Genomic DNA, 14,007 nt, shown 5'->3' on the forward strand with positions numbered 1-14,007 from the left:
TAGTACGTTTATTCTTAAGTTTTCTCCGGCCCATAGCTGAAGAGTAGCTGTAAGAATGTGCGCACCGCTAGACTTAGGCACAGTTACCACAAGTGATATTTGCAGAGTAATATTGAAGCAAAAACGAATGACACACTTGTGCACATATTAGTCAACATTAAATATTGCTAGACAAAACTGGTAGGGAACAACGTTTTTTTACTGTACATTCAACATCCATTGCGAATTTTCTCTGATCGTTGTTTCACCAAAAGTCTAAAGTCTGAATTGCGAAAGAGTGTAACTCATGTTCAATACACTTTTCAATAGAATATTGTAACTTCGCGCATTCGATGTACTCTAAACCTTAATTTACAAATGGCAACACTGTCGTGATGGTAATTGTCTACTTCTGGTATTGTTTATTTTTGCGTGAACGCGCGCGTTCCACTACTAGTATCTAATAATTTTAGAATCACATCTCTCACCTGCCTCACCTTTGGCACCTGTATCAAGCCCGGTTAGCTCAGTCGGTAGAGCATGGGACTCTTAATCCCAGGGTCGTGGGTTCGAGCCCCACATCGGGCGACTAAATATTTTTTTTTTTACAATTTTCTAACCACACTCTTTCTCTCAACGGCGCGGTCATATTCGTCTGTGGTCGACGTACGATTTTGATACGGTAGAATTTTCAACCTGAATGTGATAAACATTAATTAACAGGGTAGCTGAGTTTGCAAGACACAACCACGACTCTCTCTTAGTTTGCGCGGCCGTACAACCCTTGTACGACGTGTTGCGAGCGAGCCCATCCTATAAATTTCTCCATCCTTTCGTCATTTAGAAGATCACAAAAAACTGCATTTCTACTAAGATCACAAAATCCACTAATTATGCAGAATGTGGGACTATTCATTATCCACTGCCTTCAAAGAAGAAGTCGAACCCCATAATAGCTAGCGTAGTAGTAGAAGTAGAAGTTGTTTTTTTCCAGACAGTTGTTACCTTTCTCCTGTTACTGTATTGCAATGAGTATTATACTTGATTGTAAAAGCAATTAGCCTTCGGGCATGATTTTGCGAATAAAGTTTCATCATTTTCTTATATAGCACAATGACAGGTGTCCCACTATTGTCTCCGATACACTAGTGTCCGGGTTGTCTAAATTGAAGCTTAGGGGCAATTTAAGGACAACGTAGACTGCTCGAGTACAAACCAGACCCCTTGGTTATGTGTTGATGGGTGTATTTTGGTTGTTAAACCGTCTGTGGTTGTCCAGACCGCACCTGTGGTTCTCACGCCCCCAGCCGGCGCGACCTGGTCCGAACACGGGCCGACGGCAGTCGTCGGCGCCAATCGCGTATTTGGTAAAAACATATTTGGGTAAACCCTAATAAGGTCCTCTCTCTGCCATTCCATATGGTCCAGCCCGTGGAATATCCTCTAGCCAAACCCCCATACACCTGGTACAAATGCCAAATAAAACATGTAACTACAAACGTTTGACAGATATACAGCCACTCTCTCATTGCTCGAACCGATAATTGCTATGATATCATTGGTTGAACGGATAATTGTGTTAGGTAGTCAGGGTCGGTCATCCAGTTGGTCTGCATAAACTTGCCTGTTTGCGCAATGCGCTAGTCTGGACTACAACACCCCAATATCCAGAGGGATTGAACTTATCGCCTGAACTTTTTAGTTCCGTCCGCTCGAAAAAAAAAGCTTCAGCGGACGAAAGCTAAAAAGGGTTGACATGTTCCCAATCAACCTCTACTTGTAGGAGCTAAAATTTCCTTGGGTGTATGTTGGCCCTTCAGAGCTGAGGAGCTGGCTTGTGTAGGCCCTAGAAACAGCCTGGAGTCCAAGCTAACATCAAGTTTCCCAATCTTGTGGTCCACTTTTCACTGTACTTGTTCAAAAGAGCCAGGGAAATTTCCCCCGCACAATGAACCTGTAAATACTGTACATAGCGTCTGTCTTCTCTGTCAAGACCAGTGGGAGAGTACCAGTAGCTCTTCAGTGAGATAAAACTGGATGAGATCCCTTTCCTTTCCTTTCCTTTCCTTACCTCCTTTCCTTTCCTTCCCTTCCCCCTCCTTTCCTATCCTTCCTTCCCTTTCCTTCCTTCCTTTCCTCCCTTCCTTCCTTTCCTCCCTTCCCTTCCTTCCTCTCCTCTCCTTCCTTTCCTCCCTTCCTTTCCTTCCCTTCCTCTCCTCTCCTTCCTTTCCTTTCCTTTCCTGTTCTAACAAGAACCACACAGCTAACTTGTTCTGGTCTCCAGACCGTTATGACATGTGACCAGTCCTTTGTTGTCCATCTGTCCACAAGAAGTGTATGAAAGACTGGTACCATCTGTCCTGGGCTGTTGTCAGAGCAACTTCATTGTTTAACAATAACTGTGCGCTTCAATAGAAGAATAGAAACGTGAGGGGAAGTCACATTCCACACAACCGTTTTCAATTTTCTTTATGAATGAAATTTCCCGTTTGGTTGGTTCTCTTCTTTCTGGAGTGCACTTCTGAAACACTTGAGGTCTTTGAGATGTTAAACGTAATGGAAACACTAATTGCTATGTTACAGAAAATCCCAAGGAAGAGACAATTGTATAGCATGAGTTGAACTTTATTAATATCAAATTAAAAATTGCAACTTTTACGGGAAAAACAGTTCACATTTCATGGCGGACAATTCCAGTTAAATGAAATATCATGCAATTAACATCATGTTTGCCCTGTAAATCCATTGATGCAACTTTATTCTAAAATTTGACAGAAACAAAATTGTACCATTGTTTGAGGACATCATATAAGGTACAAAGTTAAAAGTAAAGCAACAAAGATTCCACCTTGTATCATGTTAGTAGGGAGGATCAAAAAGAACAATTACAGACAGTACATTTAGATGAGATGAGGACACTGATTTTTGCAAATTTGCAAAGAAATCATTAAAGAAGTGTTTTGTAGTCATGGATGGAATCATCTCTCAATACTATAGTTCTATCTATCTTAACGTTACGATTGTCTTACATTTGTGTCAGCAATGGGTTTGCAAAATTTTACACATTTGACAAAATATGATTGTATTGGTGATTTGTATTTTTTGTTGACTTTTTAGGCTAATATCCTATCTCTTCTATATTTCCTTCTCCAGTTTTAATTCAACTATTGCTACTGTGGCTGAAGACAACAGATGTTGCTATATTGACCAGTTTTTGGTATATTGCCCAGGTCCTCTCTGCTTAGTCTCAACCAGAGGTTATAGTTTTGGGCAGTGAGATTCAGCAAAAAATAGGCTCAGTAATTGACCAGGCCAATGAGTTATGGTAAGTGAGCTATGCACACGCACAGGAGTGGTGGCCAAACACCTCTTGCCCTTGCCAATTATTCACCCTATTAGGCTTAATTTTACTGTTTCTCAACCTGCATTGTCAGACCTGATTTACACACACACACTTACACACACGGGCGAAACCTGACAGAACGAAAATTGAGTCAAATGTTTTCCAGTGTATAAATCGGCATGCTTTGATGGTCAAGAACGTATGTTCAGATTATACTCCAGCCCACGAGGCAACATATAAATGTACGTAAAAGCAGGCTGATATAGTACTGAGAAAATACTGTCAGGTTTTCCCAGTGTAAATCGGGTCTTACCTAGCCTGGGTACCATCCGGATTTTCGCTCCGCCACCCTAAAAAAAAATCATTTGAAAAATGATTTTTGCGAGCGTGCTGGAGCGAAAATCCGGATGGTACCCAAGCTAGGTCTTATCCTGGTGAGACTCTTTCATAGAGTCCTTACTCTGTAGTGCTGTACACTGTCCCAACTGCCTTTCCTTCCTCTAAGTCGCTCAGAACGTCAGCGAACTGTGAGATCACGCGCTCGAAGTGCCGCCCTTCCCAGAACACCTTCCCGCAGGTCTCACAGCAGAAAAATTCCGACACCTTTGTCAGAATTCCCGGCGGGACCACGTCGATCTGAAGCGGAACTCCCTTCCCTATGGTCACAGATTCCATGTCGATCCTCCCATCAGAATAAAAGCAGGTAGGGTTGTACGACGAAGCGCTTTCCTCAACCTCATCTGCTTCCGTGTCTACCGAGGGGGAAAACTCTTTTCCCTCTGCTCCAGCCAAGTTTAACGATCCTCGTATTTGGCTGACGATTCTCTTGGAGACAAGGTCTGTCTCTTTGGTGCTCGGTAGACCCTGATACCCTTGTGCTGCGGAGGGCGGGAAGGATGAGCCGTTATCTTGTCCTCCCTTGTTCCTGCTCACTGGGGGCGTCACATCAGCAGTGTCGGGATTAGTAGCCCCACCCTCTCCTGGAATGCCGCTCTGCCCGAGAATCTTCCCGCCATTCCTGTCATTCAGATGCGAGGACTCGGAATTTGCATCTGAAGGGCCGGGACCGCATTCCGCCGCCGCTCTCCCGGAGGTGCCAGCCTCCCGCAGGAGCGCCTGTTTGCGGTCCGACGCACGCTGCATTTCTCGTGCCGGAATGCGGAGGTACCTGTTCCCATTGCACACCTAATGGTATGGAACAGATACGACAAGTCAGTTTCTTCCACTCAGTGCATCAATATGTAATCTAGGCAAAATAGACTGGAAAAAGTCAGCAAAATTTCTTCCACTCAGTGTATCGACATGCAATCTATTAAAGCAAAATACAGTAGACTTTGGAAAACAGTCAGCAAAATTTCTTCCACTCTACATGTATGTATCAATATGCAATCTAAGCAAAATAGAATTGGAGAAAGTCAGCAACATTTCTTCCACTCAGTGTATCAATATGCAATCGAAGCAAAATAGACTTTGGATGCCATCATCTCAAAGATAGAAAAGCAAACAATTTGTACTTCAGAAATACTGGATGAATTTTGTATTGGAAATATTGGAAGTACATGTAATTTGTAGTAAGTATTATAAATAGATGTAAACCAAAGTCAAAACAGTATGCATTCCGAATTTCAGATACATGTACTTGACAACATATACATTTTACAAATATATAATGGGCAAATATGTGTATGTCACGAGTCTGAAAATGAGAAAACTATTAGGCAAATAGATTCACACTAGTGTATAACAATCTACATTGTATTTCAGTGTTTCGAGATTTCGTGTTTTGATGAAACCATTATAGACCACGTGTGGTCATCTGTGCATTTAGGCCTTTGGGCATGAATATGTACCAAACATCATTATATCATTATAGCGTTATCTAGCATCAATCCTACAGGTAGCCGAATATTTGATAGAAATATATTAAGTCCTTAATAGAAAGAGAAGGCTTAGTCTCTTGGAATAATTGTTCTGCCCGGGGCACCAATTACGCGAGTAGAAAAAACACACACAAGCTCTTATTTGTACTAATTTTTTTTCGCACCACATTTTATGTTCCCTTGTTGTAGGGATGGAATTCAAGCTGACAGCGATTGTCTGTGTCCCTAGCCTCTACCAGGCTTTTGAAGTGGCTGGAAAAAGTAGAAATTGGGCAAATAGACAGATAACATGGCAGGGTAGTTCCTCCACAAAAGTAGCTGCAAATTTAACTCCTTTTGCAGACCAACTCCCCCGGTATGTTGTCTGTCTGTTTGCCCAATTTCTACTCTTTCCAGCTACTTCTGAAGCCTTGTAGAGACTATGCACTCCACATGCCTCTAGCACGCATACCTGTGAGGGCAACATACCAACACAGCAGCCCTACAAAGACTCAGTAGGGGGTACAACTCTCCGGGGTAGGGAAGATTTCCCCCCACGAGATCCTGATTTCAACATGAATACCCTCTAATCATGACACTTTTGTACTCACAAAAAAAGCCAAGGCGTTTTTTCGAATATGCCGAGACAAAAGCCAGCAATCAGCATTCCCGCAATTAATGGCAAGTTAATTAGGATCAAACGACAACAATCCAGGGAATGTACGCTATTCCCGGAACTTGTGAACAAGTGTGTCCTCAGATGCAGACATCTGATTATCTCTACGCTATGGCAGTGCCAGAAAATTTCCCTCTTTGCGAGGCTTTCTCTCCAGTATACAGAGCGTACGGACACTTGTCATCAGCATTTGGAAACACACTTGCGGAGGGCCTGTACTGTCGCTGACCGGAAAGGTATTTCCTACCACAGATAGCAGGAAAAAGACAGTTGATGACAAGCTTTGGCTTGTCTTACCAGTATCTTGTCACATGTAGGACACTTCTATACACATAGTCAAAGACTGGATACAACTATCAAATCTCAAAGCAGATGTTGGGATGGATGATAATTGCTGACTGCATGGGTTCTCTTGTTGGGTGATATCCTCAGTTAGAAGATGTCACAATCTTTCACCAAATATCTGCTTGAAGATGGCATTTTTGCCTCACAGATATCAGTATGCTAGTGGATAGGATTGATTCAACTACTAGTAACTTAGTACATCAAACGAATGACCAGAAAATTGACTTTGAAAATTGGGTTTTGCCACCCTGAAATTGCATTGGATGCCTCTAAAACATGGTAGGGGGCCCGCAAGCCCTTTTCCGTAGAGCGTAATCGGCCGTTTTAATTCTACGTAGAGCGTGGACGGACCGCTCTAACATTTTCGCGTAGAGCGTATTCGGCGTTTTAATTCTACGTAATGCGTTGTAGCCACTTGGAATTTATCGTAAAGCGTAATCGAGAGGTTTCCGAATTCAGCGTAGAGCGTTGTCGGGACCCCCCCATGCAGGCCCTCATGGTATTATGTTCTTTAATCCCAGTGCATGGGCAATAATTCACAGTAATGCGGCAGACATCCGGCTACAACCCGAAGGGCAGGACAGTTAAACGGTTTCTGAAAAAACATCCGATGCGATTAAAAACAGCCACTGACTCCTGACAATAGCGACCTTCTTACACACACGACATTTGTACACAAAACTCGTTACTCCTGATGCTTTTACGACCTTGTAAACGCACAGGTGTTGCTATTTAGAGAAGATACAGGTGAGGTGTTGAAATTCCTGAAGTTTGGACTCCAGTCTTTAGTCCCAAAAAGCCAATAAATTATCTTATGCAAAGATACTCAAAGGATTAAGAAAGATCAACACATTAGTCATGCCCCTCCCCATATTTGAACCTGAATAGAGGGGGTAGTGTTAATGGCGGCTATTATCACACCCCCTAGACATAATTGGCCCACCCAGCCTCTACCCCACTTCCTGACAACTTCCCATAAAAACTAGTCAACTGTTTTATCTCTCCGTTTTATGGGAGGGTTTTGTATGGAAAAATGGAGGACACATGGGGATGTTTGAAGGACTTTCAACAAGTATGGTCCTCTTTTACGACATGGACGTCTATTATCAGACCATTAGTAGCTCTATTAGCTAAATGACCTTCTTTTGAATATATTTGACCTCATTGCTTTTACAGAGAATCGGCCTGCAAGTGATCAAGCACATTTTAAATGATTTTAAAACCCTTGTCCTGCGGAGCACAACAAGTTGTTCTGCACATACAGTACCATCTATATAGCACCCTGTGTAGGTACGATTTGGGGGCATTTCTCATGCAACGCATCACACCGCAGCGAAATGCAACGAATGCGGAAGTAACTATGCCACTGCAGGGCAAAAAAATTTTGGGGTCTATGAAGAAATTATTGAAAAATATTGTGCCAGGAATGCCAGCAGGACAAGGGTTAACATACACTGTATCTACTTTCTGTGTTTCATGCAATATACTAGTACTTAGTATTCTGATGTTTATAAAAATGCTATGAACAGGGACTCAAACAATTAACTTGCAGGGACAAAAAAAAAACCTCAAAAGATTAATAAATCAACTGAATCAAACACTTCAAAGTAGCAAACTGGAAGCAACTCGTCAGCAAAATGCTGCATCTTTTTTTTATACCCAAAAAGTCCTGTTTCAATGATGGAAACTTGGTAATCTCCAAGCAGATCTTTTGGTGAATGCAAAGACAGTATCAAATAGGCCAGGCAGTATCCATTTGCCAGGCAGTTACCATAGAAAAAAATATACCAGTACAAAACAGAAGGCCTGATAAAAATGCCTAAAAACGCGTAAAAAATAAGATGAGGCCAAAACCTCTGTTTGGAACTTAGGGCCAAAGTGCAGGCCTTCAATACACCCTAGCCTGTAAGTGTGACTAGCCTCCTTACAGAACAGGGGGTTTGGTAGTCTTCGGCTGTTTTCCGATTAGCCCAGTTAAAAAACGGGGGTAATTCAACCAGGCCGGCTATGTTGTCTAATATATATGCAATCAGAAAATAGCACATAAAAGCTCCCAAAGACCCTAAAGACCCCCAAAACCCCCAGTTTTTGACATGCTATGGAGGCTAAAGTGTGACCAGAAAGAGGTGAGAGGTTATGATAGGGGTTATCTAGGGCAGGTACCCGGATAACCCTGCTTCTGGGCCAGTACACATAAGGATTAACCCTGAACACCAAACTGTAAGATGTGACCAACACTTGCAGAATTTCTCATCCTATATAACTGATGGTGTGTCATGTAGGCATTTAAACTGGTCCTGACACCACAGGGCTATAGAGAAACAAAATGCACCCACTTCTTCTGTCACAATCCTTTGTTGGTCCAAATTCCTTGTTCGAAATCTTTCTACAGTGACAGTTTCTTTCCCCATACGGCCAAGCTTTGGAATTCCCTCCCTGACAAGTGTTTCCTATCAACCTACATCTACAGGCTTTCAAATCAAACGTTCACCGCCATCTCTTGACATAGCCATGTTTCTCTCATATTTCTAGTTCAATGCCGGGAAGTGGTCGTATAGGCCTTGCATTGAACCACTCCGTTAAAAAAAAAAGAATTAAAAAGAAATGCAGCACTGGAATGCAAAATAGACTCTCTATACGACCTCCCAAGGAAAGTGACATGATTGTCCTTTCCGCAAACATATGTTGTTTTTTTTGTGATGGAGAATATCAGTGGGTGAGGGGACCTCCTCAATGACTAGTGGAGGCTAACGCCAAATACCTCCCAGAACTGGGCAGCAGGAACTTTCTCACAGCTACTGATATTATGAATATTCATATCTGTTACAAAAAGATATAATTATCTCTTTATCAGGTAAAACATTTTTTTTTTTACTTTGTGAAGGAAAATGGTGAGGGGACCTCCTCAATGACTAGTGGAGGCTAACATTATGCCAAATACCTCCCAGAACAGGGCAGGAACTTTCTCACATCTACTGCTTTTATGAATATTCATATCTGCTACAAAAATATATAATTATCCTTTAATCAAGTAAAACATATGTTTTTTTTCTTTGTGAAGGAAAATGACAGTGGGTGAGGACCTCTTCAAAGATCAGTGGTAACCACCTTTGTCACAGCTACTGCTTTTATTACACATGTATACTAGTATTCATATCTGTTACAAAAAGATATAATCATCCTTTTATCAGGTAAAACATATGTTTTTTTTGTGTGTGTGTGTGTGTGTGTGTGTGCGTGTGTGCGTGTGTGTGTGTGTGTGTGTGCGTGTGTGTGTGTGTGTGTGTGTGTGTGTGTGTGTGCGCGCATGTGCGTGTGTGTGTGTGTGTGTGTGTGTGAAGGAGAATGCCATTGGACCTCTTCAATGAAAAATGGTGGCACAAATTGTACTCCAAAAGCTTTTTTTCTATGATACGAAATGTATTATAAAACTGGTAATATCTGGTAACATAGAACATGTAGAACACCCCAATAGTGGAAAACTGCCCTGTGGAAAGACTTAAGTTGTACTGGGGTATTTAAACATCTTGATATCATGGCACCACCTTATTATAAATCTTTAGGAATTCTTTAATACAAAAACCCCACACCTTGAGCACCCATGCTTGGCTGTTGTTACCCACAGTTCACTGAGCACGAGAGACACACACAGTCCTCAAACAGGTTGATATAGAAGTTATTCACAGAGGTATAAAAGTACTGATTAATGAATCATCCAACCACAGAGACCCAGACAACCCCTGGGTCACAATTTGTCTGGCCTCCCACCATAGGTCAGCCCAAAGATGGCACCCTAGCCGCCATGACAAAAATGCCTATTGAGACAGCCACCTTAGCTGCTACAGTATAAGTGCCTATTGATACATGCGGACAAAGGATGGATGCTACACTGTGTACCCTACGCTGACCCTGTGTCAGCCTGCATAGCTCAACACTCCACTCACAATAGACTGAAATCCTTTTGTATCATTCCTCCATGTAAAGACGATTCGCAAACATCAATCAAGTCTCTTTGCTAAGATGCAGAAACTTGACAAAAGTTGCACCCGGGATTCTCTAACAATAACTGGGTGCAATTTTTTCCCTTGAAGATTATACACTGGATTATGTTAACCCTTTCACTGCAGAAGTAGCCATTTTAGCCAGACTTGTATTTGTTACGGGTGTATAGGCAGCAGGGAGAAGGTTAAAGAATGGAAGAAAATGGAAAATAAAGTAGTTTCCTAGATACTCATGGCTAACTTCTTTCTTCTATAGATTCACAGCAGATATCAAACTAGCAAGGGCCAAACTGAACAGCTATCTAATACAGTTACACAAAAGAGGGCCTGCAAGGGGGGGGGGGTCCCGACAACGCTCTACGCTGAATTCGGAAATCTCTTGATTACGCTTTACGATAAATTCCAAGTGGCTACAATGCATTACGTAGAATTAAAACGGCGAATATGCTCCATGCAAAATGCGCCAATTATGCTCTACGTTGAATTAGAGCGGTCCGTTTATGCTCTACGCAGAAATAAAACGGCGGATTACGCTCTACGCAAAAGGGCATGCGGTCCCCCACAAAAGGATGTGGACTTTTTGTGAAATAGATGTGCTTACAACAAAAATTGGTCTCTTAAAGGTGACTTGAGGACAAGCTATATATAAAACTAATCATCGGTTACACACTTGCAAAAAGTTGACGGTGCAAAAACTGCATATGTACGCGAGCGTGCAAAAACTGTGTTTGTCAAATTTTTCCTGAGTTTAAGTCAGCCTGCTTTGATGCGCGTCAAAGAACGTACCTTCAGATCATAAGACAGCCCTCAAGGTAACCATACGATGGGAGTGTACGCTAGGTTCTTACCCTCGTGTCAATCGGGTCATAGCTTAAATCAGGTCTATGACATGAACAGTCACTGCAATTTATCACCTAGAAGTCAAAGGACAGAAAAAAGGAGACAGAAAAAAGGTGTCTGGGCAATGTCTTGGTGACAGAAAAGATGCAAAAGAGACTAAAGCAGCTCTGGAGAGAAGTTGGAAATAGAAAAAAATATGAATTAAAAGAAAGGAGCGAACTCACATACAGCACACCTAAGCATTGTAGGCACTTGTACTTCCCACTTGTCCTTATGAACCCCCAATGCGTTTCGGATGCGTTGGAATGCCCTAGCCTCCCTAAAGGTGCACTGAGTCATCATGACGCAAGTTACGACGATTACATCGCCAAGAACAAAAGGACTCCCCTCTGTGTAACATTCCGATTACAGACGTTCTGGAGGTATAATTTACAGGAGCCTTGACACAGTCGGTGAGTCTGTTGTAAGGTTTGATAATGAGTTTAAGAATGATTCAGTGCGTAAACACGGCTATTATACATGTATGACCACTTGACTGACTCCCTGTTGTAAGACTGGTAAGGCCACAGCAAGTAAATTTTATGGATGACATCCTCATGACTCCAAATCTAATGCGAGCGGGCAAAAAAAAAACAAGGCGGGCCGAAAAAAACAAGGTTCCTACATTTTTAAATTTTGACTCAATCATTGTACAAATTGTTTTTATTCAGAGGGAATATCACATATACACAGCCAGCATCACATATCACTGCATCAAAGTAAGACACAAAACATTAAATCAGAGCCTTTTCTTGTCTCCTCTCTTTATAGTTATCTGCCATCTACCTTCCAGCATGGCAACAGACATCTTTGCCCATTTTTGGCATGTTGACCACTGTCAGAAGGCAACAAAATTTCTTCTTTTTTTTTTCCCCAAAATCAGGCGAAAAGTAATGCACGCTGATGTCATCCATAAAATTACTTGCTGTGGCCTAACATCATCACTACAGGAAAAGTCAGAGTTCGACGGCAATTACGGTCAACTAAGGGAAACGGAAGCAAGCATATCTAGAAGTTACTAAACAATGAAGATAAAACACCTTTATGACTCAATTAAGGTGAATAAATGTACCAATTTTCTGCCATATACTATCAATGGCAAGACCCATTATTTTATTGCAAGATCAATCTTTTGGAAAAATAGAGTGAGAACAAAACCATGAAGTTCAACACAAATTGCTCTCTAGCAAAATAACATGAAGCCACACCAATTTAATTTGTTGGTTCTCAGATTTTTTCATAAAAAATATGAATCGAAAGGGCAAAAACATGCTACGATAGGAGCCATAAAGTAAACACATTTTGTTAAGGCTTTTTAATCAAACTACTGCATTGATAGACTGATGGAAAAACTGTAGGAAGAAAAGGACTTTCATCAACTGTTGGGGAGTTTTAGGGGATTTAGCGAATACTGGCTTACAGTTAGGACGGAATGTCCGCAATTTCAGGCATGTAGTTGAACTTTCCAACTCCCAACCAACGCCCCTCTTTCACACACTGATGTCCATAGTAAGGTTGATTAGCCTGACTATATATACATGTATGTGTCATTGTAGAAACTACGATCTGAAAAAATTGGTGATTCTACCGGAAATGATCAAAATTGGAGTCTCTGTCAATAGAAGCTCTGACAGGAGTCTGCCGGTAGAGATCTTGATCAGAGTCTCTTCTGGCATAATCTACATGTACTTGTGTGTACAGGTTCAACTTCTTCTCGCTTCATAATCATATTCCCAAGATTATATAAAATACTCCTGAAGATTTGATATGAATTGTATATAATACATTATCAAGTTGTATGAGGAATATGAATTTTTCTTTGCTATCTAGATATCTAAATCTAGAGAAGTTATCTGGTATCCAAGAACTTATCTTGTATTGATTAGAAAGACAAAAAGAGGATATAATATAATGTTCATTGCTTCTGCAGTCCACACCTTGCAATGATTCAGTGATTTTAGATGGTACATGTAGCAGGAGTTACATGTACAGTATGTTTCATCAAGTAGATTTAGAAAGTTTATTGCAAATACTTGCCCGAGGGCTAATTGCAGTTACAAACAACATAAGAAAGAAAATACAGTGGTATGTGAGACTATATCTACGTCTAGCATTATTCTACAACATACATGGAACTAGTTTTACTGGGTTTGACTTCTTCTTTTTAGGCAATGGAAGACGAATTTACCCACTTCTTCTATAATATGTGGGTTCTTTGATTATAGTAGTAAAATTGTTTTTTTTTGTGGTAGGGAATGGTGGGGAAGTAGGGGAGCATTTTGGACACGGTGGTAAATAATTGTTTTCTGATGTCGTCATAAAATGGACAGTTAGAGATGAAATGAATTTCGTCTTCCACTGCATTTGAGGAGCAATATTTACAAGTTCTCTCTGATCTACATGTAGGTTTTAAGCTCCTTGGTTTCATTCTTTGAAGAAAATAAGGTATTGTGACACACTTTTGGTGGGATTTCATGATTTACATCAAACTGGTACTGATTGGAATTGTAAGAAAAAGACAAGAATCTCTCTGTGTCTTCAAAGAGTTTGCCTCCAGGCAGTTTTGATACACCCAGTAATGAAGATCTGATAATTATGTGCTAATTACGCCGTGTGAACAAAAACTCAAAGGTTTCATTTGCTCTTGTCATTAAAATACAGAGATCACACCATGATTCTAATTTGGTGAATGCTATTGTGCAACTTTTATTGAAGTTGGCAGTTTTTCACACCCATGTTTATCAGGTTAATGTGGATGTAGTGTAATTCTCACACTATTGATACATGAACAGCTAATCTTTTAATCTTGTTTTGTGTTTTACGACGTTTTCCAGTGAAAATGGCTTGAGATGCAGTGTGGTATGTTTCAATAAAAATGACTCAATTTTACAAAGACCATGTGTGTGTGTGGGGGTGGGGGGGGGA

General features: G+C 41.1%; 1 protein-coding gene and 1 non-coding gene across 2 annotated transcripts in view; one reads left to right on the top strand and one right to left on the bottom strand.

The window, feature by feature from the left end:
* Window positions 1–494: 494 nt before the first annotated feature.
* Trnak-cuu lies at window positions 495–567 on the top strand. The gene has a single exon. It is a non-coding gene; the product is annotated as a tRNA-Lys (tRNA).
* A 2,021-nt stretch (window positions 568–2,588) lies between these two features.
* Window positions 2,589–14,007, bottom strand: part of LOC109482595 (exonuclease mut-7 homolog) — a 62,420-nt gene continuing 51,001 nt past the window's right edge. Inside the window, exon 9 of the mRNA XM_019785377.1 lies at window positions 2,589–4,507. Within this exon, the coding sequence (XP_019640936.1) occupies window positions 3,779–4,507 (729 nt within the window). The 3' untranslated portion in view covers window positions 2,589–3,778. The remainder of the gene's footprint in view (window positions 4,508–14,007) is intronic.

The sequence above is a fragment of the Branchiostoma belcheri genome, unplaced genomic scaffold, assembly GCF_001625305.1.
Source record: "Branchiostoma belcheri isolate BF01 breed outbred unplaced genomic scaffold, Haploidv18h27 scaffold6, whole genome shotgun sequence".
NCBI classification, from domain to species: domain Eukaryota; kingdom Metazoa; phylum Chordata; class Leptocardii; order Amphioxiformes; family Branchiostomatidae; genus Branchiostoma; species Branchiostoma belcheri.